At 37.0% G+C, this 27282-nt stretch overlaps 1 protein-coding gene across 4 annotated transcripts in view; it reads right to left on the minus strand.

Annotated features, from left to right (window-relative positions):
• LOC101264235 (dnaJ homolog subfamily C GRV2) overlaps nucleotides 1-27282 on the minus strand; it is a 51860-nt gene that overhangs the window by 23207 nt on the left and 1371 nt on the right. For 2 of the 4 annotated variants that reach the window (XM_069287936.1, XM_010326477.4), the window contains exons 2-10: nucleotides 25328-25561; nucleotides 25107-25194; nucleotides 24804-25012; nucleotides 12845-12946; nucleotides 12695-12757; nucleotides 10484-11749; nucleotides 9509-10414; nucleotides 2453-2815; nucleotides 1108-1248 (exon numbers count right to left, since the gene is read on the minus strand). In XM_069287936.1, coding sequence (XP_069144037.1) covers nucleotides 1108-1248; nucleotides 2453-2815; nucleotides 9509-10414; nucleotides 10484-11749; nucleotides 12695-12757; nucleotides 12845-12946; nucleotides 24804-25012; nucleotides 25107-25194; nucleotides 25328-25561 — 3372 coding nt within the window. Of the gene's footprint in view, nucleotides 1-1107; nucleotides 1249-2452; nucleotides 2816-9508; nucleotides 11750-12694; nucleotides 12758-12844; nucleotides 12947-24803; nucleotides 25013-25106; nucleotides 25195-25327; nucleotides 25562-27282 lie in introns of all 4 variants that reach the window. The other 2 variants (XM_069287935.1, XM_004244803.5) reach the window with 1 other exon arrangement.

Raw genomic sequence — 27282 nt, forward strand, 5'->3', positions numbered from 1 at the left:
AGACATTAGACTGCCTATTCAGCACAAACCAACTCTTTCATTGAGGATTAACAGTGAACCTAGAGAATTATGCATTCCAAATATTACTTAAACCAACAACAAAATCAGGACCAGTCAGGACACATAGTTATAGAAGGATCATTTCCTCCACCTTATTCTCGGAAGTCTGACAGCTTGTCATCTCTCTCCAGAGATTTTCATGCATCAAGTTTGTCAACTGGAATCCAACGTTTAAGAAACAGCTAATTCTCAATTATTTCTTTCCCCACTCCCATTTCAAGCACTATGTTCAAGTGATCTGAGGAGAACTAAATCTAGAGCCTAGACTGTTAAATATTATATGACAATCCTTATTCTGAAAAACGCAAGCCTCAGTCAGTTATTTCACTGTGCTAATCCAACTTGGATAGAAGAATATGAATAAAGATTGTCTCTGCAAAATTTTTAAATTGATCATAGGGATACTGAAAAGAGGAAAAAATATAAATTCAATAGAGCAGCATAGGGTATCAAGAGGGCATTAAGGAATGTTGAATGTCAGTGTCATAGTGTTATGTAAACAGATATGAAGCTGTTCAAATTGTTTGGTTACACCGTCACATTGACTTTTGATCATTCCAATGGATATTCCAAATCTGGCACCTAAGTTTCTTTATTTCAAAAAAAAAAAATCAAATTCTCTATTATCTTATCTATCAAGGAAAAAGGTCTTAAAGAAATATAGTATCACCTGTACCTAAACAGACCTCCACAACTTCAGAAACTTTTTTCATACTTCCACTAGAAGAAACCGTGTTTAAACATAATAATGGAATCTTGATTAAAATAATTATCATTTCACACACGCAAACTAATATTGAATTGCAAGAAAGGGAAGGGCTGATCAATGAAGTAGAAAAAGCAGCTACACCATCAATGCTTTCAGAATATATTCTAGAGGCCAGTTGTTCCTAATCCAACCTGTTTAAGACTGAGGCACAGTTGTTATTGTTCTTCCAGGTCCACCCAATACGATGAACTTCAAAATTTTGGCAAATATAACAGTGATTTTAACCGAGGACTCCTTTACTATAGAAAAGTGCACCATAACAAGTCAAATATTTTAACCTGAGTAATATGCGGAAGGCAACGTGGACTTGATAAAATTCGCTTGACCCTAGGTGTTGGTGTAACTATCTCTCCAGCATCATCTATATCTGAGTGTGCCGCAACCATGCTGTGTAATATGCTCAATGCTACTTCTCCTACCTGGAATGCCGTAGCCATTTTGAACAATAACATAGTTAGTGGAATTAGAAGGATGTGACAAACTGTTACTATATTCCAATATCCCGATACACGTACATAGGCATATGTTCATACATGCAAAAAGAATCCCTGACTGTTTCCTCTTTGATCAGGCATTAATCAAATAAGTCAAGTCCGAGAAGATCATAGTACATCATTTGAATAAAAAATAACATAGCCAACAGAATATACACACCTTAAGCTTGTTTTAGTGAAAATCTAGAACAAATTTAAGCGAAGAATTAATTCTACGAGCCCCAAACTGATATTCCTTATCCATTTCCAGTCCATAACATAATCTTTTTCACTTTCTCAGAATGCAAAGTTCTTCCAAACCCAAGTGAAATGCCTCCATTTTCAGGCTATTACAAAAGATCACCAGTTTCTCAGGCAACGGTTCCACTAAAGTACAATAACAACAACAATATACCCACTGAAATCCGACAAGTGGGGTCTGGGGAGGGTAGAGTGTACGAAGACCTTACCACTACCCCGTGGAGGTAGACAGGTTATTTCCGAAAGACCATCAGCTCAAATGCAGCAAATCCAAGTACAAAGAAGAAGAAAACAGTGTAGAAAGGAGCAAGAACAACAAAATAGTGCGATAACTTAAACACAGTAAATAACTGATGATGCTAGATATCAAAAGCAAGAACTACAATCATTCGGCTAGTACAAAGCAAATCCGTGTGGAACATATATGCGATCACAAGAACAAAGCAAGGAAATGTAACAACAACAGTAAGGTGCGATCACCAAAACACAAATATGTGATATCAGATACCAAAAGCAACAGACAATATGAATAGGCTAATAGTACTACTGGCAAGGTGCCCTATACATGCCAAGCCAAGTATATGAATAGGATAGTAATACGACAACTCTTTAACCACCTACTAACCTTCTACCCTTAGCCGCGACCTCCAAACTCTCCTAAAATATACATCACAATCTTGATAAATATTACAGAAGAAAGTTTACATCTACTAACTTCAAAACAACAAAAGACATCAAAATAAAAAAGAATCCATTTTCAACTTCAAGACCACTCAGTTCAAGTGTTACCAAATTTCAAAGTTCTTTTCAAATCTTTCACTGTCAAAATGGGACGTGGGAAATTGAAAAACAAGTTTTTAACTATATCAAAATGAAAGTAGTGCAATACCTGGGTTGGAGTGAGAACAGGAACTCGGACAGCCAAAGCCCACCTGAGCTCACGAATATCTCGCAACTTCTTCCAATCTGGCATCCCAGTAGCCCAACATCTGGTGGTCCAATCTATTTCCTTTTTTGACCAGAGTCTCCTAATAGCGTCCTTCTCCACTGGTCCAGCTTGCAGACCATCCTTGTCAAGAAACATCCACTCCTTTAATGGCTCCATAAATGCAGTAGAAGCAATCAAATTCGACTGCAGAGGTATAGCTGTTCTTTCTGAAGCTTCATGAACTACTGTTAGTAGGTCAACAGCTAGTACACAGCCTCCAACCAAGACACATGCCTCTACATTAGTCAAAACCTTCATCAAAACCTGCACAAGTTGGGAAATATTGAAAAAGAATATAGAGCACTCTCAAAGTTATACTCTTGCAAAAAAATATTTTGATCAGACATGAAGGTGAAAAATTAACTAGTGCTTGTGTGATTTATAGAACTATATACACTCTCTCCAGCACTAAATGGTTTTCCAAGTAACAGTTCAGGAGCCAATTCATTATAATTCGTAAAGCGTGGTAACCTTTCCAAGAAATTACTCCCAATAAATAAAGATGGCCCCACTTTTCACTACACGTATCATCTGACAACAACTAAGATAGCTTGCATTTGTTTGTTCACCATGTGCCATTAGGTGTCGACTGAATTAAATCCATTTTCCTATATAAAGCGTATTTGAGGAACAGTTATTACATGAGATCAGAGGAATACATTATATTCTGCAGCATCAGAAATTAGTGTAGAAAGTGACTCTGCTTTGCTCTCCCACAGAAGAAGTGTTTCCTTGTATATCCAGAGATAATGAATTTTAAAAGTGTTATTGAGAAATTTGTTATTTACATACTGAATAAGTATTTCAACTGGATCACCAAATACACCTGATGAGATTATACACGTGTATACACCTATTGCAATTACAGATTTTGTTTACTTCATAAACAAAATTTACCGCTTTATTTTCTACAAATGGACATAGATTTGTCTTCTTATATTTGTAGGTTCAGAATACAAAACTCAGGCAACACCAAAACCACAAACTGCCTTTCATTACTTATATACACGAAAAAGGTTTATCAAACAAAAAATATTTAAGAGATTCTTACAACACTAATGTCATGAATTTATTTTTTGTTACAAGAAGTTTTATTAAAGTAAGGCACATTACTTCAACATTTCTTTCAATTTAGCTTCTCTTGTCAAGATATTTCTTAATATACAAATTCTATTCACCACTCCATCTTATATAATTACTAGTTTCCGAGCACGCGCTTTGCGCGTGTAACCCATGAGTGTATTATTTCTTAAAAGATAATATTACTAAATAATAAAATATATCTAATTGAGATTTCTTACTTTGTTTTACTACTAATTGTGACACTCCAATTTTCTGACCTCCAAGTGAATGCATCGAGATAATAATATGAGAAATTAATAAAATAAACTTTGTTTGTAATTTAAAAAATAAGTTTGCAAAGCTAAAAGGAAAAATAACAACTATCTAAATTAAATTTCTTGATAGTTCCGTTTTATTGGTAGAATAATGCTAGATAGTGTAAGATTAACTTTGAGTGAAGGAAAACAAAACCTTTCAACTTTATTAATGAATGTGTTTTAAGTATTGTATTAAATTTTTATCCACAAACACTTTAAACTAATTAGTTAACTATAAATATTTAAAACTAAGATGTAAAAAGTTTTATCATTTATATTTTAAAAATCAAGATATTTATGAATAACTACTATTTTTATATAAAATTAAATTCTGTCATATATAACTTATCCACCATTAATCTAATATTATATGTTTCACCTTTTTTTCCATAAAAAGAAAAGAAAAGAGTTAACATCCTATTTTATCACATTCATTCTTAAAGATGAAAATTAATGTATATGTAAAAAATGATAAGTACGGAGAAAAGAAAAAAAAAGGTACACATGAGCAAGATAATTAGGCATTTCATTTTGTTTGTCTCTATAGTAAAACTGAACATTTGAGCATACAAAATACAAATATGAATTTAGAGCAACTTGCTAATAAAACAAGAATTCAACTATATGAAGAGAGACAAAAAAGTTTTATTATAATTCTTACTACAAATAAGTATAACACTAACACATCAAGCTACCTTTTTTTTCCATAAAAAGAAAAGAAAAGAGTAAACATCCTATTTTATCACATTCATTCTTAAAGATGAAAATTAATGTATATGTAAAAAATTATAAGTACGGAGAAGAGAAAAAAAAAGGTACACATGAGCAAGATAATTAGACATTTCATTTTGTTTGTCTCTATAGTGAAACTGAACATTTGAGCATACAAAATACAAATTTGAATTTAGAAGAATTCAACTATATGAAAAGACAAAAAAGTCTTATTATAATTCTTACTACAAATAAGTATAAAACTAACACATCAAGCTCCGATGATTCAGTAATTGAATTCTTATCTATTCTCATAACTTCATAAGGGAATCTCACAACTTTCACCTCAAATTGTGACATTATTTCACATGTTTAGAGTTCCTACATACAAGAATTGTAGGAGTGGTAAATAAAAGTTCTTTTTGAAAAAGTTAAATTTATAGAACAAAATTATAGAAACATGAAAAGTCACATGAATTATTGTTAAAATAAATATAAAAAAGATAGAAATGAAATTTAATTTTAAAGATACATGAATCTACTTTAATTTCTTGATAACTACTCATTTTTGTTTTATTTTACATTTATATTAGAAATTTGAAAGGTCAAGATTATGAAATGAGAATAAGAAGATTATATATATATATATATATATATATATATAAATTATATTAGTTTTAATTTATTAGAGGCGCAAAATGGTAATTCAACTTTTAAGTTTTGAGCTTCATGCTTATAATAATATATGATTAGATAGGTTATCGCACCTATGTTTTGCAAGTATCATAATTATTAGATAGGTTATCGCACCTATGTTTTGCAAGTATCATTCATACGAGAAACAAAAAAGGTAACAAGCCCCCAAGTATGATGCGTCTTATGCAGATTATTTTCTCATGAATAGTGTATTGGACAACATTCCCACTTATTTTATGTCCTTAATCCTTATGCCAGCTGAGGTGAAACTGTGAGTTGACAAAATCAAGAGAGACTTTCTCTCGGAAGGCAACAACAACGACCACAAAATTCAACTTGTTAAATGGGCCAAAGTCACTTTGCCAAAATAATATGGAGGATTGGGGATAAAAGACTTGGCCTTACATAACAAGTGTATTCTATTGAAGTGGCACTGCAGATACAATCAAAAGGCGGCTGGCTTGTGGAAGGAAGTGATCCAAGCAAAGTATGGCAGTGATAGTCATTCGTGCTCTAATAAAGCCAGTACCTCTTATGGTACGGGGGTCTGGAGAGATATAAGGGAACTGTGAGAAATATTCTTCAATGATGCCTCACTTAGGGTGGGAAATGGGGAACATATTCAGTTTTGGAAAGATATTTGACTAGGAGACACTCCTCTAATGAATTGTTTTTCCAAGCATTTTCCAGATTGCATCTCATCCAGACTCAACCATCTCGCAGTACAGGGAAGACAATGTGTGGAATCTGATCCTAAGGAGAAATCTTAATGACTGGGAGTTGGAAGAGGTTTTTAGCCTCATGGCCACCATTCAGACTAGTGCAATCACCAGTCAACACAGGGACAAACTTATCTGGAGACATAGAAGGAATGGATCCATCCTACTCAGTTAAAGCATGCTACCTTCAACAAAGCTCCAAGAAGACCTTAATTGATCAATGCCCATGGAAATCAATCTTGAGAACTAAGTTGCCACGTAAAGTTATTTGTTTCAGTTGGATTACTCTAAAAGACTCTGCTTGACTCAGAATAATCTCATGGTGAGGAAATTTCAAATAGTCAACAGATGCTACATGTGCTTGTGCAACTCAGAATCTATTAATCACTTGTTCCTTCATTGCACAGTTGCAACAGGCCTATGGAACATGTTCTTCTCAATTTTTGGACTCACTTGGATCATGCCAAGATCATTGAGAGGGTTTTGTGTGTTGGAGTTCCTGGAAAGTTGGGAAGTCCATAAGCAGATCCGGTCTTCATTTCTAGCCTGTAATTTGTGGTGCTTATGGACGAAGAGGAACAAAAGATGTTACGATGGCACCAACCCCCAACTCTACCTTTAAGGAAGATGTTTGATTACTCTTTTTGGTTGGGTTAATCTCTCTCCAGTACTTAGTGTCAATTCTTTCCTAGAATTTATCAGCTCCATAGATCTCTGTTGTTAGTGGTTTAGATAGCTTTTTTTGCCTTTTTGGGAGCTGATATTTCGTTCTTTTGTAATCTGTGCATCTGCTTGATGCTTTGTTAATGACATTCTTCTTACTTCATCGAAAAAAGAAAAAAAAACTAGAAGCTAAAATGATTAGCTATTTTTTACTCATCAAAGCGAAGCAATGGTCAAGTAAAGGAGGCATAGCATTTCCATCTAAGCAGCTATTTTAGAGCCACCACCTCTGAAGTAACATGTTCAAGCAGCTATATATTGCAAGTCAATTTTGTTTGCAATTTTGTCCATTATTCTCAGTAGTGATAAATGGATCACCGGAAGGTTTTTTTGCAGCCCAAAGGGGAATAAGACAAGGGGATCCTCTGTCCCCTTCTCTATTCATCCTAGCAATGGAGGGTCTCAATAATATGATTAAGACAACAAAGGTCAATGGCTGGCTATCTGGTTTTGAAGTGGCTAAAAACAATGGAGAAAGTCTAGAGGTGACACATCTACAATACACAGATGATACATTGATTTTCTGTGGGGCAGAACAGGAACAATTTAGATACTTGAGAGTGATCCTAGTACTTTTTGAAGGCATTTCAGGTTTGCACATTAATTGGGAGAAGAGTCACATTTACCCCATTTATAATGTACCAAACATTGACCTCTTGGCCTCAATTCTGGGAGGAGAAGTTGGAACCCTACCCTCTATGTATCTAGGGATGCCATTTGGGGCCCAATCAAGGTCCAAGGAAATTTGGGACAATATCCTGGAAAGGTGTGAGAGGAAATTATCAAGATGGAAAGCCCAATACTTGTCTGGGGTGTAGACTCACTTTAATTAATGTTGTGTTAGATGCTCTCCCAACCTACATGCTTACCCTTTTCCCCATCCCAGCTACGGTAGTACAGGGGCTAGACCAGACCAGGAGAAGCTTCTTTTGGCAAGGAAATAATACTAAGAGTAGGTTATCACTTAGTCAAGTGGAAAGAACTAATCTCAAGCAAGAAACTGGGGGACCTTGGTATAAAAAATCTGAAGAACCAAATAAAGCTTTGAAATGAAGTGGTTATGGAGATATGCCCCATGAGACACTCTCTCTATGGGAAAAGGTGATTACAGCAAAGTATGGAGAATTGGATGGATGTATCACTGAAGAAGCAAACAGTCATTCTGTTTGGAGATCTATCAGAAATTGGGGGACTATTTTAAGTAACCACACTACCATTAGTGTACGTGATGGTAATAAAACCATCTTCTGGAAAGATGGGTGGTTACCTAATTGGAGTCTTGCAAAGAAGTTCCCTGATTTGTTTGATTTAGCTATCCATCAGGACAAAACAATAGCTGACATGTGGGCGCTCCAAGGCTTGGACATAAATTTTAGAAGAAACTTGAATCATTGGGAAATTCCTAGACTGATCGAGTTCTTCAAAATCCCTGAAGCTTTTCAAAGTCTGAATGGGGTGGATAGACTGTGGTGGAATGGGCACAACAAAGGGGTATACAAAGTAAGTTCATGGTACAAACTCCTGAACTCGACAGTGGCACAGAACTCCATATGGCCATGGAAACAAATCTGGAGAACAAAAGCACCTTTGAAGGTGGCATGTTTCTCATGGCTGCTACCGAAAGAAGCTGTCTTGACACATGAAAACCTAAGAAAGAGGAACATTATCTTAGTCACGCACTGTTGTTTATGTGGTGAGGCAGTTGAGATAGTGGGAAATTTGTTTTTGCACAGTAGAATCACTAACCAACTATGTAAGATTTTCATTAATCTCAGAGGCATACAATGGGCAATGCCTAGCAAGATCGTTGACACTCTATCTAGGTGGGAAGAAGCTGGGAAGGGAGCAAAAAACAGGAGCTACTGGAAAACCATACCATCTTGTGTACGGTGGAACATCTGGAAGGAGAGAGATGCTAGGTGTTTCGAAGACGGGAATAGAACAGTTCATAAAAATCAAAAGAGATTGTATTTTGCTTTTGTGTTTTGGTGTACAAGGAACTCCCCTATAGATGCAGAAAATATCCTAGATGTGTTAGAATCATGCTAGGATTGGGAGTCCTTTGATATATTGCTATACTTTGACTTGTTGTAAAAGGGTTTGGCACTACCTCAGTGTTGAGTTATAATACAAATGATTACTTATTAAAAAAAAAAAGAACTCCAACATGAAATAGAGAATTTGAAACTAAAAAACTTTTTTGAGGAGTGTTTCTAATAAAAAAAGGTTTCCACTTCTAAAACTCCTAACTTCTTTTTCAAATGAAATTCATGTCCAGACACAATTTCAGCTTCAAAATACTCTTTTTCAACTTCAACTTCAAAGAGTCATTTTTTCAACTTGACCAAATTTTCCGAAAAAAGAACACTAGACTATGTAAGAAGAACGTAAATCTTCATCATTCGAGTGAATCAAGGTATCCAACAAAAGTTCTCCCATTAAAATGGGTCTTAAAGATCTTTTATATCTTTTGTTACTAGGACCCATAGTAAGTTCAATAAACCAAGTTTTCTATTTTCCTTTTTACTCCTCATACATGGAAGAAGCACCTTCTTTGTTTTCCATGGACAGGTGTTGTTAGTTAAAGATCAAACAGCATGAGCTGTTTAGCTGTTTTTTGTACACCTTAAACTTAGATGAACCAGTCGTCTTTTCCTTTTCTGTACATGTGGTGTTATTTAAAGACAACCATTAAATAGAAATACAATAATAAAATAAAAGAGATGCACCTTTAGAAGAAGAAGAAGACGGTGCCGTAAAGCTCTATCATCAGTCCGGTCCAAGAGAACTGTAATGTGCGCTGTTCCTTCAAATGAGCCAACTGTGTTGTAGTGTTGTTCATAAACAATTGCCATGGCCCGTGCACAGAGCTCCCTGACAGAGGAGCCTCCCCCTCCTCCAAAACCATCTAATCTTCCCATATCACACCAATCATCAGAAGCACCCAATTCATCAGGAATAGCACCATCCACAGTAAGCCCAGTGTCAGCATCACATAGAAACCGGTGATACAGTGCTCTGAAAAAAGCAACAGGGTCACGCAGAGGAAAATCTTGTGCCCTCCCACTTGTGCCACTCTCAAGAAGTAAACGCAAATAGTATTGACCTACACAAACTTCTTTTGATAAGCTAGGATATCTAACAGAGAACTCTCTGTAGTTCCATGATATTTGAGGCACACTATCTTGGTCGGTTATTGAGTCTCTATTTGCACCTCCAGGGGCAATATCTTCGGACCGTTCTTTTTCAACATCGAGATTATGAACTTCAGCTTGCAATGACTCTCGCAATTCCTGTCGGGTCCTCTCATTCCAAATTAAGTCAGCGCGATTATGGTCAAGAGTGAAAGCTCGCCAGAATTCTGGCCAATTCAGTAACAACCTTCCACATCCTACAGGTGCATCTTCAACCACTACCTGTGCAGGAGCTGGAAGGCCTGTATCCTGGGAAATCGCAGTAACATCAGAATCCACAGCATTTGCAGCGTTTGATTCAACCAAGTAATGTGTACTTGTTGAAGGACCGTCAGGTGCAGGAATGGTTGACGACTGATCAGTTTGAGGAGCAGCAGCAGCAGACAGCTCACCTTGGAAGCATTCACCTGCATTGCCAGCTGAAGAGTGCATGGATGACACCTGTCCAGAGATTGAATCAACAGCAGCCCTTTGATAACCATCAGAAGTTCTGAAAGGGACAGAACTTACAGGAGCTTGGTCACTAACTTCATAGTTAGTAGCAGAAGGCAAAGATTGTCCTTGAGATGTGATCTCTTTCCCAGGATGAATCCTCCTTTGCTGAAGCAACCGTCTGCGTCGTCTACTCAGCAATGAATTTTCCTGGTCAGATACACCTTCAACTGGAACCCCATTGGATCTAGTGTGCAAATAAGCAACAAGTCCTGGAGGCAGAACTCTAGATAACAGATCAAGAGCAGGTTGATAAGAGTCAGCCCAAAGAGCCACAAGTTGCCTGCTAACTTCACGTCGCTCACCAGAAGGAAGGTATAGTGCATGCAACAAATGACGCAGTAGTGCACCATCTCGCAAAGCAGCGTCACGCATTGATTCTGCTGCAACTGCATCTTCTTCAGCAATTGTTCGCATAATGACAGCTACTGTTTCTCGCACACTTTCGGCAGGATGTCCAAACAATGCAAACAGCTGGCGGCGCAATCCAGCTACAAGACGTAGTAACTCCACAAACACTGTATACTGGGTTGTTTCTCCATGTGGTTCACAGACCATTGCCTCAAGAACCTCAACAATAGACATTGATAATAGTGGTGACACCGATACAGGCCTTAACCGATTTACCAGAATTATAAGATTACTTTGTTGAGCAAACAGCACAGACTTGGTATGCATTATTGTTGCATGCCATTCCCCTTTTGTATCTGTCTGCACGTTAGTTTCCCCTGGACCACCACCAATAAGTACTGCCACAAGGCCTGCAGTTTCACCAGCTACTCCTTCAGACCCATTTCTAAGTAGACCCATTATACGACCAACAGCAGCAGGAAAAGACATCACATGAGAAGCAGCACTTCTTGATGAAAGCAGCCTACGCAAACAAGCAATGAAACCCATCACAGTAGCAGCGGCTTTAGGAGAGGGTGGAGGTAGTGATGGCGCCTCTGGTGGGAGATTGGGAGCAGCTGGAAGCATTGTAATCAAAGCCATTAGCGTCACCTCCGGTACTTCAATACCAGAAGGTACTCCACCATATGGAATACATGCATTAAATTCTCTTATCCTGCGCCATAGTTTTGCTCTTGATCCAGGAATAGATCCTCCCTCGGCCACAGCATCTTTAGCAGCTGCTGCCATATGTTTTAAATGCAAAGTTGCAGTTTCCAAGTCAGCAACAGGCTGTTGTGAAGCAGAAAATTTTAAGTGGAATCTGCCACATGGTGGATCAATTCGATGACCAGGCATTGTTAGCCTTGGTAGCACGGGGACCGGACACTGGCGCTACACAAAATAAACAAGATGTGTAAGGCGATATGACTTAAGAAAATCCATGTATTCAATGATGTCTAAACATGTGAGAATGCATTCAATGCAACCCCTTAGAAAGGCTTAAAAAACTATTAATGACCAAGAAGAGCATGTCCACTTAGGCCTCATTTGTTTTCATTAAGATTAAGGCATTTGAATCTAAATGCATATCTGATTAAGATTTGAATAGTGATAGTTAAGACTATTGGTTTCCTCAACATCTGAATGTATAAAATTTGTCTTTGTTTATACAATAATAAAATAAAAATTTAACTAAGACACTAAATTGATCTAATATTATATCAAAAAAAAAAAAAATTATATGGCAACTGGTACTAGTGATGACTAACGATGGTGATTGTGTGTATCGATTTGGGATGGTATTGACTGATGTTGGTGGTTGCGGGCATTATCTTATTGTATAGTGGTAGTGATTAACCAACGTTATTGGTGATGACAGCTGATAATTAGGAGTGAGATACATTGACAGCTATGACGATGGTAAATGATAATGATTACCAGAGATATATAATGTTGACTAATGGTAATCATCAGTGGTGATTAGCGGATATAATAATGGTTGGGGGTAATGACTGCAAATGATGGCTAATGGTGATGACGATTGATTTTGTTGATTGGTGGTTGTGGATGGTAGGTAGTGGTAATTGGTGGAGGTAGTTGTGGCTGATATGGTGGTTATAGGCACCACCCATCATTTCTGCACAATTTTTTAAATAGACATCTTAATAATGTTAAAACTTCGTTATAGATCTTAATCATTCAGATCTGTTTAGACCCATTAAGTAGCTGTAAAATAAGACAAATAAATGCGCTTAATATTTTGATCTCAATAATTATGATCCAGACTTTGAAATTAAGATTAAGACCTTCATTAAGTACAAACAAAAGAGGCCTTACTTCTGTTTGCAAAACATCACGAACTGCGGCAAGCAAGTTATCACGAGACGTGCTAGCATATACCTGAAGAAAAAAGGACATAAGGCAAAAAGTCTAACCAACACAAGTAAATAAACAAATTTGACATCTGGCAAAGCCACAAAGGCACACATGAATTGGGCATCCATCATTAAATTCAATAGCAAACATTTGGGGCTCCTCAGCAAATCGAACAAGGGCACCAACGGCAGATAGAGGACGCACAACAACTGCCTGCAAGCATTTTAGAAAGCATTAATAACATTTTTATAAAATCAAACAAAAAGAGCATCATAACAGATTCCTAAAGTAGGAAATCAGGGAGCACTAAGATTTGTCACCTCTATCTAGTTCTAAGTTGGGGAACAAGGTAAATGTAACTAAGTGACAAGTCTGCAAATAATAGCTATAAAGCTATTGCCCATAATGTCTCAGCACTTTAGGTCCATTTTCATGAATAATACACACCTCTCAGACACGCCACAAAATTATAAATAATTCAGCAGTGCAAACAATGAGATCACTTGAGAGTATATGTATTGCTAAAGTAGAACATTTTATTTTATTTTTTTCTTCTTATGATAGGGAAAGGTAATGGTTTTATTAACTAGTAGCAAAAACTACAAGAGAGGAAGAAATTTCCATCTAAAATTTCAAGGAGTATGAGACATAAAACATACGAGTCAAGATCCAATAAAAATGCTTGCTCTACGCCATAAATAAAGGCTATTCGAACAACTGATTTGACATGTAAGATAATCTCTCCTATCATTAGGACCTCTGCTGTTTCTCTTCTGCCAAATGTTCCAGAAATGCAAGGAGGAATTGCCTTCCAAAACTGTCTACTCTACTTAAAGGAGTACTGTTCATACCATAGTAACTATAAAAATTGCTTTAGTAATTATTAATGAGTACAAAAATTGCAAAGAAGGGAAATATTTTCATCTAAAGGTTAAAGGAGTACAAGAGATTAGACAGAGAGTCAAGATACAGATTAAAGCTAGTTCTACACCATAAATAAAGGCTCTTCAAACATCTAGATTTGACATATAAGATATTCTCCATCCTTTCATTAAGAAATAAGACATCTATTGTTTCTCTCATGCGGCTTCCATATGTTCCAGAAAATGCAAGTAGGAATTGTGTTCCAACATCTACTGTACTTAGAGTAGTACTATTTATTACATAGTAACGTTGAAAAATTAAAATGTTTTTTGCTTTTTCAGCCAGATGATTAGTGGGGACAGAAATAATATTCTAAAATTTTAACTTTTAAACAGAATGAGTTAACCACAGATATGTACTTATTTTTGAAGTTGTTGTGAGAGAACAAGAGTTTGAGAGAAAACTAATTATTCTCACAAGCTATTGGGGTTTAAATAGCTCAAGTACAAATGTCCTAAAAAGGAAAGGAAATCAATACAAAAAAATACAAATGAATACCTAATTAAGATAGAAGTAATCTAGGAGTAAAAACTCTAGTTGTAAATCTAGGAGTAAAAAGCTAGTTTTAAATCTAGGAGAAATCAAGCTACCTACTATACTTATACATATGCTATAGAATATTCCTACCATTCTAACATTGGTAAAATTGAACAACATATAGATACTTAATCTTTCATGTCCTATGTATACCCTATTTTAAGAATGATCTAATGAGCTGGCTAATAATAGGACGAGGTTTTAACAGTGCATGCTATTTGCTGAAGAGATGACTTATTGAGAATAGAATGGGAGCACCCAAGGGTGTGGCCTAGCGGTCAATGAAGTGGTTGAGAACCCTAAGGTTTCATGTTCAAAACTCAGTGGAGAAGATTAACATTAGGTGATTGTTCCCATATGTCCTAGCCTAGGTAGATAGAGTTACTTGATACTTGTTGCTTGTGGGAGGTGGCAGGTACCCTATGGAATTAGTCGAGGTACACCAAAGTTGGTCCGGACACCATAGTCATAAAAAAAAACATGGGAATCAACAAAATCAAGAGAGTAGAGGTTTCCAAATTAAGGAGAAGTAAACAAGATATTTGCACATCAAGTTTCCCCACAAGGGAGAATTGATGGATTAGAGGCTTTTGTGCTAACAGAAATATGGGCAATAAAATGGACATATCTCATCTACTTTATGCAGACGATTCCCTAGTTTTTTTGTGAAGCTGAAGTTACACAAATAAGGCATTTGAGAGCTATCTTTACCAATTTTGAAGGCGTTTCAAGGCTCCATGTTTACTGCCAGAAAAGTTGTCTCTACCCAGTCAACCAAGTGCCTGATATGCAGATCCTAGCAGAGAACCTAGGGTGTCAAGTGGCTTCCCTACCTACTTAATACCTAGGTATGCCTCTCGGAGCAAAGAACAAGAAGTTGCAAGTGTGGAATGAGATTTTGCAAAAACTGAGCAGAATAGAGAATAGAGAAAAATTTAACAAGGCAAGAAGAGTGTTACTATGGCAGGGCAATAAAGAGAAGAAGGGGTACAATCAAGTCAAATGAGATAAAGTGAGTCGTAGCAAAGAGTAGGGTGGTCTAGGCATAAAGAAGCTACGTGCACAAAACAAAAGTCTACTGAAGAAATGGTTGTGGAAATTTTATTGGGAAGATACGGCACTTTGGAGGAGATTCATTTCACAGAAATATGGGCTCCTGGATAGCTGGATTATTGAGGAGGTGACTGGTACACTTGGGTGTTCTGTGTGGAAAACAATTAGAAGACTGGCTCTCTTTCAGTAATAATCTGAAATACAAAATTGGTTATGGGGGAAAGACTAATTTCTAGAATGAATTGTGGATTGGTTGTGGAGATTTTGTTGTGAAGATATGGCACTTTGGAGGAGATTCATTTCACAGAAATATGGGCTCCTGAATTGCTGGATTACTGAGGAGGTGTCTGGTACACTTGGGTGTCTGTTTGTAAAACAGTTAAAAGACAGTGGCTCTCTTTCAATAATAATCTGAAATACAAAATTGGTAATTGGAAAAAGACTAATTTCTAGAATGAATTGTGGATTGGGGAAGAAAATTGGTACTGGGGAAAAGACTAATTTCTAGACTAATTGAGCATCAATCATCTCCCATTGTGCTTTGGCTAATTGGCTTTATCATTTGCCTCACTAGCCTTTGCCTTTTCATCTACCACACAAGCATTGTTGGCCAAGAGATCTTGAACGCCTAGGCACTTGCACCACAACTCAACCGAAGAAGCTCAAACTAAATAGTTTGAGCTTCCCATTAATGGTTTTGTAGTGATCATGGCACTTGAACTTCCTATATTCTTGGAGCCAAAAGTATGAATCCCTAACGACATATTGTGATATTAGGATATTCTCACAGAAAAAATGTGAAGAAGAATTTTGGGGCCAGAATCTGTTGTTGGAATGGCTGACTGCCAGAACTGGACCAGTTGGAAATAGATCTAACTGCCCGAAAAAAGATCTGATCACCGAAAAATGATCTGGAACTGATGGATATAGACCTGACTGCTGAAAAAAGAGATCTGATCACCAAAAGCTGATCGGAATCAGGAAAAAATTATATGGTCAGCCTCGGAATCAGGAGTTGACGCCACTAGAAAAAAAAATTCCTGAAAAAACACTGCCAGAAAATTTTATCTTCACGGCCAGCAATTTAGGTCAGCGGAAAAGTGCACAATGACGGTTGATTTAATTTTCTCACCATTGCTCTGATACCATGTGAGAAATATAGGAGAAATATATTATCAAAATTGTGTATCTACATTAGTACATTGAGACCCCATTTATAAACACTACATTGGTTGTTGTTTTTTAATGAAGTAGAATCATTTCAAGGCATCAAGAAGATGCAAGCTTTACAAGGATACATCAGTTAAGCTCACAAAAAAAAAAGGATTTGTAGCCTCCTCCTAAGCTATTGAGCTAACAAAATCCAAGAAGAGTTCTAAATTATTTACCAGGGTCAGTTTGGACCAACTAAAGAGGCTAACTAGACATACATCTGCGTCGCAAAAGATTTCTAGAAGTTGAAATCATCAAAACATCTTTTGTTCCTCTCTTTCCATAAACACCAAAAGATAGTACTAGGGATCATCAACGATGGGAAGAGCATCCAACACTGAGTTTATAAGGGTAACTCTGCCTCCTAAAGATAAATAATGTGATTTCCATCTGGACAACTTCTTTTTACACTTCTCCATCACCGAGCTCCAAATGTTCATGGAATTTGATTTGTCTCCCAAAGGCATTCCAAGGTAGGTGGTAGGTAAAGTTCCTACTTCCCCTCTTAGAATTCTAGACAACTCCTCTATGTTGGTAACCTCATTTATAGGAAACAACATACTCTTGCTCCAATTTATATGCAATCTAGAGACACTTTCAAATAGCACCAAAATTGACCTTAAGATCAGCAATTGCCCTTCCTCAGCATCACAAAAGATTAAAGTGTCATCTGCATATTGAAGGTGTGTGACAGCCAAGTTTGGTACAGAATGAGGATTTGTTGCCACCTCAAATCCCCTTAGATAGTTAGTGTTCTTTGCTACCTTTATCATATTATTTAAACCCTCCATGGCTATAACAAACGGGAAAGGGGACAAAGGATCTCCTTGCCTCAGACCTCTTTGAGCTGGTAAAAAACAATTTAGTGCTCCATTGATCAGAACAGAGAATTTGACTGTTGAGATGCAGAATCTTACCCATGTGATCCATTTCCTCCCAAATCCCATACAAGTAAGTATTTTCAGAAGGTATTCCCAATTAACATAATCATAAGCCTTCTCAATATCCAATTTACATAATATTCCTGCCTTCCCCTGTGATATTCTAGAATCCACCACTTCATTAGCTATCATGATGGCATCCATAATTTGCCTATTTTTGATGAAAGCCATCTGTTGAGTATCAACCAACTTGTGTACCACTCTCTTCAATCTTTCTGTGAGTACCTTTGATAGCAGTTGTAGATACTACCTATGAGGCTAATAGGCCTAAAGTCTCTCAATTCCTTAGCTCTAGTGTGCTTTGGAATTAATGTAACATAGGTAACACTAAAACTTTTCCCAAAAACACGCCTTGCATGAGAATTTCTGAAAGTACCCATGATGTCCTTTTTCAGCACCTCCCAACATTTAATATAAAATCCCATTGTGAAGCCATCTGGACCAGGTGCTTTGTCCATGGCACACATCTTCAAACAAGAAAAAACCTCTTATTCCTCAAAGTTACCTTGTAAAAAGCTTTCTTCTCTGCTTCAGAGATAGTAGGCCAGTTTACCAACAGTCTTTGTATACAACTTCTCATAGAAACCAATGATTTCCCCTTTGATTCTCTCTGAATCCATTATGTTTGTGCCTTGAACCACTAATTGATCGATGTGGTTGCTTCTCCTATGTGCATTGGCCAGCTTGTGAAAAATAGCTGGTGCTTCGGTCCCCCTCTTTTAACCAGAGTGCTCTAGATCTCTGCCTCCAAGCTATTTCTTCATTTTTGAGATGTTCTTCATACTCCATCAAAAGAGATGCCTTCACAATAGTTTCCTCTTCTGACAACACTCTTATTTTCTTGGATAGCCTCTAACTTGACCAACTCCCTTAGAATTTGAGTCTTTTGAGTTCCCAGATTGCCCATGTTGGTCCTGCACCACTCTTTAAGTTTCCCTTTTAGAGCTTTCAGTTTCCATGCCAAGATGTGATCAGGTTTTCCTGTGAATTCAAAAGACTCCCACCACCCTTTAATTCTATCCACAAAACCATCTGTGTTTAGCCACCAGTTGTCAAATGAAATAAGACTTATTCTGCTCCCACCAGTGTTACAAAAGGCGAGCGCCTCCTCGCCTTTGGCGAGAGGCGAGGCGATGCCTCCTCACCATTCTCCACTGCGACGAGGCGAGATCGAAATGGTGAGGTGTGGCGACGTAAGGCAACACAATGGCGACAGAAAAGGCGTCGCCTTTTTAATTAAAAATATTTGACTTAACAATATTAGTCAAAATTAGGGGTTTTTTTATACTTTTGAAATTGTTGCTTTCTCCATCGCGATTGACCTCTTCTCCCTCGATTGACTCTCTTTTCGGCTTCTCCATCGCGACTCTTCTCCCTCGTTGTCTTCTCCCTCGCGACAAACTCTCCAGTTCTCCCTCGCTCTCTTCTCAGTCGCGAGACTCGCGACAGACTTCTCTTGTTCTCCCTCGCCGCCTCGCGATTCTGTTCTCCAGTTCCCTCGCGACTCTTTGTTCCAGGTATGTCATTTTCTCAGTTCTTCTTCTTCAATTTTTTTCTGTTCTTCTTCTTCAGTTTTTTTTTCAATTCTTTTTTTCTCGTGTAAGCAATGCTTATTGCTTTGTGTGATTTTTTTTTAAATTATGGGCAGTCAATTAAAAAAAATCTTTCCATTTTCCTAATTATTTATTCCAATATTCCTAAACAGTGAATTAATTGAATTCAATAACCAATGGCGGATGCTAGCAAAAAAAGGGACATTGGATGAAATTATGGCACTCAAGGAGTGACGAAAGATTCTAATAATTGTAACTTTTGTGGGAGTACTTTTAATGGTGGAATAAGTCGACACAAACAACATTTAGTGGGTGGTTTCAAGAATGTTAAACAATGTGCCGCTTGTCCGTCGGAGATTAGAGAAGAAGTAAGGGCTTATATGCAAAACAAAATCGCTAATAATCCCAAATTTCAAGTGAGGCAGCCAGAAGAATATGTTGATATTGATGATCTTGATGAAATGGATGATTATGCGGAAATGATTCCTCCCTCCAAAACTCAAAAGATATCTTCTAGTGGAGGTTCATCCACCGCACGGAGTGTGACGAGGAGGACCTTTGAACCTCTATTTTCACAAAAATCAACACAAAAAGGAGGCTGAAAAAGGACGAGGAATTGATGAAACAAAGAAAATTCTAAGAGCGCGTGCGGTAAGTGCTTTTGCAATTTGGATGTATGATGTCGGCCTCCCTTTTAATTGCGTCAATCACAAATCATTCGATAAATTTATTGAGGCGGTTGGACAACATGGCCCCGGAATGAAGCCTCCTACATTCCATGAAGTTAGAGTCACTCACCTTAAAAAAGAGGTGGATAAAGTAGAAAAAATTGTTGATGAGCATAAAGGCAATGGACAAGGTTTGGATGTTCCATTATGATGGACAAATGGACCGCACGAAATGGCAAAATGATCATCAATATTTTGGTGAATTCTCCAATCGGTAGTGTATTTCTTGGTTCTGTTGATGCTAGCAATGAATCTACCGATTCCACCAAAATGTACAAGTTATTTGAAAGCACTATCAAAAGAATTGGACCGGAAAATGTTGTACAAATTGTCATTGATAATGCTAGTGAGAATGTCAAAGCGGGAAGTATGATGATGGGTGCATACCCACACATTTATTGGACTCCATGTGCCGCTTATTGCATCAACTTGATATTTGGTGACATATTCAAGGTTAAGCCATATGCTTCCGGAAATCAACCTATCCTTTAACTTTCTTTATAGTCAATAATTCATTAGCTACTAATTAATATAATTTAATCTTTCTGTAACGGTTTTTAAGAAGGCCATCAGAATTCATTCTTACATTAGTCAAAGGCCATTGTTGTTAAACTTGATGAGAAAATTCACCAAAGAAAGAAATTTGGTGAAACCGGCCAAGACAAGATTTGAAACCGCATTCTTAACTTTGAGAGCTATGTACATACAAAAAAAAACTTGAGAACTTTAGTCCTCTCAACCAAATGGAATTCAAGTAAATTTGCAAAGGAAACTTTGGGGAAAGAAGTTGTCAATCTTATTATTTCTGTCCACTTTTGGAATGATGTTGTTCGGGCACTTACAGTTTGTGGCCCTTTGACAAAAGTGCTTCCTTTGGTGGATGGGGAGAAAAAACCACCAATAGGTTATACTAATGAAGCAATGGATAGAGCCAAAGAAGCTATTGCACATGGTTTTCGTGGAGTTAAGAAGCAATATGAAAAAGTGTATGAAATTATTGATGCAAGGTGGTCAGAAGAACTCCATCGGCCTATGCATGTTGCAGGTTATGTTTTGAACCCACGATTATATTATAAAGCTGAAGAAGAGGGGACTTTAGCAAAGACTCTGTGGACTGAGTATATTGCATGTGTTGAGAAGTTGGTCCATGATACAACAATACAAGATGCACTAGTCTCTGAGCTTCCTAAGTACAAAATGGCGGATGGACTATTTGGTTGTGGTCTGGCTAAAAGAGCTAGAGACACAAGGTCACCGGGTAAGTGGGTTGATTTAGATCTTACTTAAATTATTTGACTTATTTACAGTCACTAACCTTTAAATTTATTTTAATATAGTTGAATGGTGGTCCTATTTGGTAGTGAAACACCAAACTTGTATAAGTTAGCCATGAAAGTATTAAGCCTAACTTGTAGCGCATCCGGATGTGAGCGAAATTGGAGTGTGTTTGAATACGTAAATAAAAATTTATATCCTATTTTTCATATTATATTATTATCAATATCAACTAGTTAATATCAATAACTTATGCACAGATTCATTTCAAAAAGAGGAATAGGCTTACACTATCGCGTCTCAATGATCTAGTGTACATTAAGTACAATAGAACACTGAAACGTCGTTATGATGCTCGTGACCTTATTGATCCAATTCGCTTCGATAACATAGATGATTCAAATGAATGGTTAGTTAGATGCCCCGAAGATCAAGATGATGAACTAGTATATGAGGATGATGATCTTCCTTGGGGTAGTGTTGCTACGGCAATTGGAGCGGACGAGAGTATCTATCATCTTAGGGGACTTTCTTCTAGATCAACAGCACTTGACAAGGGCAAAGGAGTAGAAAGTACATCTACAAGTTCATCTTCAAGTAGGACTCGAACACTAATTGATGAAGAATACGAGGAGGAAGAAGATGAAGAGCAATATAATGATTTGGAGGATTTTGATCTTCAAGAGTTGGACTATTTTCAAACTTTCATCAGACTTTCGTGTATTCCTCTTCTTCTCTTCCTCGAGTCGTTGCTGCTTCTTCTCTTCCTCAGTCGCTGCTCTCTTCTTCTCTTCCTCAATCGTTGCTCTCTTCTTCGTCTCTTTCCCTCGAGTTGTTGCTCCATTCGTCTCTTTCTCTTTCACTCTTCACTGCTCCCTGCCTTCACTACTCTTTTTTTCCCTCTGTTTTCTTCACTCTCTAATTTGTCCCGGAATACTGTAAAATGCTTTCTGCTTTCACTATGTTGTGACTGTTGTCCATTATTTTTTTGAAAAAAAAATAATTCTTCTATAGTAATTATTATAGTATTTGTAATATATGTAATTGCTATTGAAATTTTGAATATTATATGTGCAATTAAATGTCTTTAATTTTTGGTATTAATTGGCGCCTCGATTCAAAAAGGTGAGCGCCTCGCTGCTCGCCTCGCCACGTGGCGAGGCAGGCCCTTGTCCCCTTTTGTCGCCTCTTGCCGTCCTAAACACTGCTTCTAACACTTCCCCTCTCCAAGACCTACTATCCCATATCATCAAAATTCCTCCTCTTGTGCCACTAGCTTGTAGGCAAGCAAACTTCACCCATCTCCCACCCCAAATTTCTTTGATTAAATCTTTAATTTCACCTTCTAATTTTGAATCCTGAAGACAAACTATGTCTGCATTCCAGTTGTGAATCATACTCTTCACAAATCTCCTTTTCTCCCTATTGTTCAAACCCCTAACATTCCATGACACAAGTTTTACCTTCATCGCAACAACTTGCCTTCCCTCCCCCTGTCTCTCTTCCCTTCATCTTTGAATTTGACATCAAAAGAAGCAAGTCTTTTGAGTTCTTGTACCCCTTTATACCTTGGTCTTTTGGTGATGCTTTCATTCTCCATCTTTCTTGCCTGTCTGCAGCTGTCTATCTGCATGAGTAGCTCTAATGTCTCTTCCTCATGACCCTGAAAGTCAATCCCAAACAGTTTCCCTAATTTAATTAGATTTTGTCTAACCCATGTCGTAGTGTCCTTATCTTTATGAAGAAATCGTACTTCATTCTGTTGGATTGGCTCAACATCTTCAACCACCCATTCTTAAATTTCTGTATGGCTACATGGAACAATGGAAATGTGATGATCAATTGAAATCTGACCCTCTGCCCCTACTTTGTTGCTGGCAATTTCTATCTCCGTTTCCTCCCGCGATAATTCCTTCAAAATATTAGCGGTTGCTGGTCTTGAGTTATATTCATCTTCCTCTTTTTGAGAATCTTCAAGAACTGAATAGACTTACCCATTAAAGTCTTTATGTTCCAAGACCCAACTCTCAACCTATCGCTCCCCTTGTTACCCTTGACCCCTACACCTACCCCCCCCCCCCGCACAACTGTGCTCACAATATCTATAAACTACTACAACGAAGAGTTTATTGACACTGGACAACAAAGAGCCCGATAAAATGGAAGAGCACTAACTATGAAAACATGTGTAACTTATTTAACCAAAAAAATAAAAAAAACAGGTCAATAGAGTATATCAATTAAATAATGTCACTAAAATACATTTGTGACAATCTAAGGTTTACTAAAAGTAACACTAAAAACGGCAAGAAATCTAAAATTTATAGCACAACTCAAGGCAAGAATCAAGAATAAAGACAAGCAAACAACCCTAATGTAAAAATAGCAAATTGATAATTTCACAAAAACAAATACGAAGAAAGCAAAGTAGGTTGCTTATACAATACTTGCAAATGATTTTTCTTTTCATAATTGTGGCATTCGGGTCAACTTGCGCACCTCAACTAATTCAAAGGAATACCCATCACCTCCCATTAGTAACAAGACTATGTGACTCTATCAATCGAGATTAGAATAGATTGAAATAAATCACCTAATGTTTTTGTTCTACTAGGATATGATATACTTTGGAAGAGTACTTTCCAGATCGACTCTCACCACTACTTCCTAGGGCGATCGAAAATACTGATTGAGTACTCATTGTACTCCACCCCCTTCCTTTCCTGCCATATTTGGATCTGAGCACCAGTAAAGCCTATGAGTGAGAGCTTCACAATATTCAAATAATGAGCTATCAACCTTGTTCACAATATCTTAGGGTTTTTTGTTCTATTGTCTCATACTCAGAGAGTAAATGCATCGTATTCGATGTAAGTGATGTACTTTTTTATTTTAGTAGCTCATAACTAATCGTTACCATGTCCTTGGGGTTATTTATAAACTTCTGCAATTGTGTCAGATAATGATTTTCATTACCTATTTAATTTCCCCGATACACCCTTATTAACTTTAATTGGTGATGTTAACATTGTTTTGACTATTTGGTTATCACAATTCAGGAAATTGAATCGTGACACAAATGCAAATTTGGTTTAGCTATGCCCTACATAGTCCAAATACACTAATTTATAGGTGCATCAATGTAATATTGAAGATGAAAAAAAGGAGACAATGAAAACTTAAATCAAATGGAAGAAAGTTGTCTCTAAAACAGTAGTCTCTTAAAACCAAAGTAAATTTAGCTAAAATCATATAATTTAGTAATAGCAACAACAACCACAACAAAATTAGTGTAATCTCCCAAATAGGGACCGGAAAAAGTGATGTGTACACAACCTAACCCCTACCTTGTGAAGGTAGAGAGATTGTTTCCAATAGACAATACACGGAAAGAAAAGTATTCATACAAATGACACCAACTAACTGTGATAAATACTTATATTTATTTTTCAGCAGTCTTTTATTCTACTAAGTGACGCGTATGTCCTGTGTTTGGATATGATTGCATTTAGAAAGAACCTCTTAACCTAACAAAACATCATTTCTTACCTTAAAATACATTATTTAGTACTGAAATAAAATAGACCTATACAAAGTGAAATAGGCACTGAGGATTAATATAGCTAAAACCAAGTACAGGATTGATACGTCAGTTGTGTTGCCTTCTCTAAGTATGCTACAGGACCACACAAGGCGCAAACTTTTCAAATGATAGATAAGTCTTATTGTCTTGCTATGAGGGGACGAGTTAAGGGGATTAAGAATAAAGATTTGTATAAGAAAAGGAGAAGAGTCCCAAACATAAAATTCCTGGAAAAAGAAACAAACAAGAGAATATACAGCTTACTTCATAGTTCTCGGGTCGTCTTTCCACAAATGAGCCCTTTGTGAGAATGAGTTGACGAGATACCGTATCACCATGTTCTCCGAGACCCCCTTTTGGGCCAATAGACAAACTTACTCCTGGAGTATTCAGAGTCCCCCGAGCAGCAGAGCGCAATCTCGTTACTAACCAAGCTCCACAAGGAGTTTCATCTGCCCCAACAGCCTCTTTAGCTGAATTTGACAAGTAGGATGACATTTTGTAAGTACCAAGGATTTCACAAGAAGAAAGTGAGAGTAAATGTATAGCTATTCTCTCAAGAGATACCTCTCCTATTTATGTACTCAGATACAGCCAGCACATGAGAACTGTCAACAGTTAATCCCACACCCACCATGGATGTCGCAGTTTTAGTCTAATCAAAATATTTAGCAAATTAAACATCATAAAAGTATGACTAGAGCATGAAAATGACTCATGGTTCAGAAAGTAAAGTTTCATTGGATGAGAATCAGCCAAAAGTTTCATCGCAAGGACATCTTTATTACCAGATTTGATATGATGGCAGCATTTGTACTTCCCGAAGTAGCTTGGAAAGCTTTAGATTTTCTTCCATAGAGTGAGCAAAGAACAAAACCTCCGTGATCTGTATTTTTCTTACCATAAGGGTCAGATAGTAGGATAATTGCAGGAGAGCCCATATCTCTGAAGTCCAAACACCAACGAAGTTCTCCAGTTTTTAGTTCAATAAGCTCAACTCCAATATAAGTAATTTTCAACTTCTGCACCCCCGAAGAGGAAAAGGAAAATTATCATTAATTGCTTTCTTTACCAGGGGCAGGAGTTTAGAAAAAAAAAGAGGAATTCAGTATTAGTGTACGCATTACTTAACTCATCAAGTTGACACTGAGAAAGAAATAGACAGTGGATAGCAGACCATAAATCAATACTTGCCAAAGCATACAGAGAATTAAGCAGCCATGGCCAAAAAACCCTAATCCTCTCCTTTTTTTTTAATCCTCTCGGTAGGTGTATATATCAAGATGAGGCTATTAACAGCTGAGAGCAGAGAGCAGGACTCAAAATACTGTCAAGTACAACTTCAAAGCATTATGTAACATTAAACATACAGCCAACAGCAATTATAAGCAGAGGACTAAGTCCCCCTACTCATTAGAAGATACATATGTGTTACACATTCAGGTACATTCAGGTACATTCAGGTAACAGACACCTGAGAGGCTGAGACTTCAAGTAAATCCAGAATGTATCACCAACTGGGATGGAAAATGGGACATAATATAACTTCATTAGCAGATGTTTTATAGGCTCTCCAATAAGTGTTCCAGTAATCAGTGGATTTTGCTAACCAAAAGAAATGAAAAAAAAAGAGAAGGAAAAGAGATGCACAGAGCAAAAAGTTTTAAAGACTACAATCAATTATAGAAAGTGACAATGTCCTATAGTTCAATGAGCTTGATCTGTAAGCTTGAAGCAAGATATCTTCTTTATACAAGAAAGCAAATTGGTGCTTGCATCCTAGGATATTTTGGTTTTGCGCAAACATAAACATCTCATCATAAACCCAAACAGTTACCAACTTAAATTCCCATCATAGTAAAAGTAATTTTTTTTGTTGAATAACCATGGTCTCTGATATGGCATGTGACCATCACAACTAATCCACAAGTACCTACTACTTTGCATCAATACAAGTATCATATAACTCCGTCCACCAAGACTTGAACAGGTGGGAAGAGATCACCTAATGTTTTTTGCCTCTCTTAGGAATAGAATTGAGGCCTCACGATTCTCAACCCACTTCATAGACCACTAGGCCACACCCTTGGTTTGCTAGTAATCATAGACCAAGTTGATAGATGCTACTGGATTGAAATAAGCCTATATTAAGATAGATTTATGATTTCTAAAGCTCAGTTATGCATCATAATCATTTCAACCCAGGGCTATTCTCAACTAAATTCAAGTACCTTAACCTACCTTCCTAGTTCAGTCCAATATATAAGCACTGCTAGGGACACATCAATTCATCGGATATTGTCGCAAAAACAGTAAAATCAATTATATTTTGCATAAATTTTAAGAAATATACTTGAACTAATCAATTTAGAGCCTGTTTGGATTGGATTAAAAGTTGGTCAAACTTAATTTTTAAGCCATTTTTAGCTTTTGAAGTGTTTAATAAAATTAAAAATAACTTAAAGTAAGTTTTAAATGACTTTAAAAAGTTAAAAATCAAAAGTAGGATTCTCCCTACTTTATAGTTTTTGACTTATAAGTCATGCAAGTTTGACTTCTTATTTTTTGACTTGAAAGCTGCTTTTTTAAAGTCAATCCAAACGGATTCTTACCCTGAAGCATATCCACATGTACTTCACAGGACTTCCCACCTTAATAATATACACTTGCAGCCAAATAATACAAAAGATACACTGAATGGAAAGGTCAACACAACTTAAAAAGCCAATAGCTAGGATAACAA

Source organism: Solanum lycopersicum, chromosome 8 (genome assembly GCF_036512215.1).
Source record: "Solanum lycopersicum chromosome 8, SLM_r2.1".
Lineage (NCBI taxonomy): Eukaryota > Viridiplantae > Streptophyta > Magnoliopsida > Solanales > Solanaceae > Solanum > Solanum lycopersicum.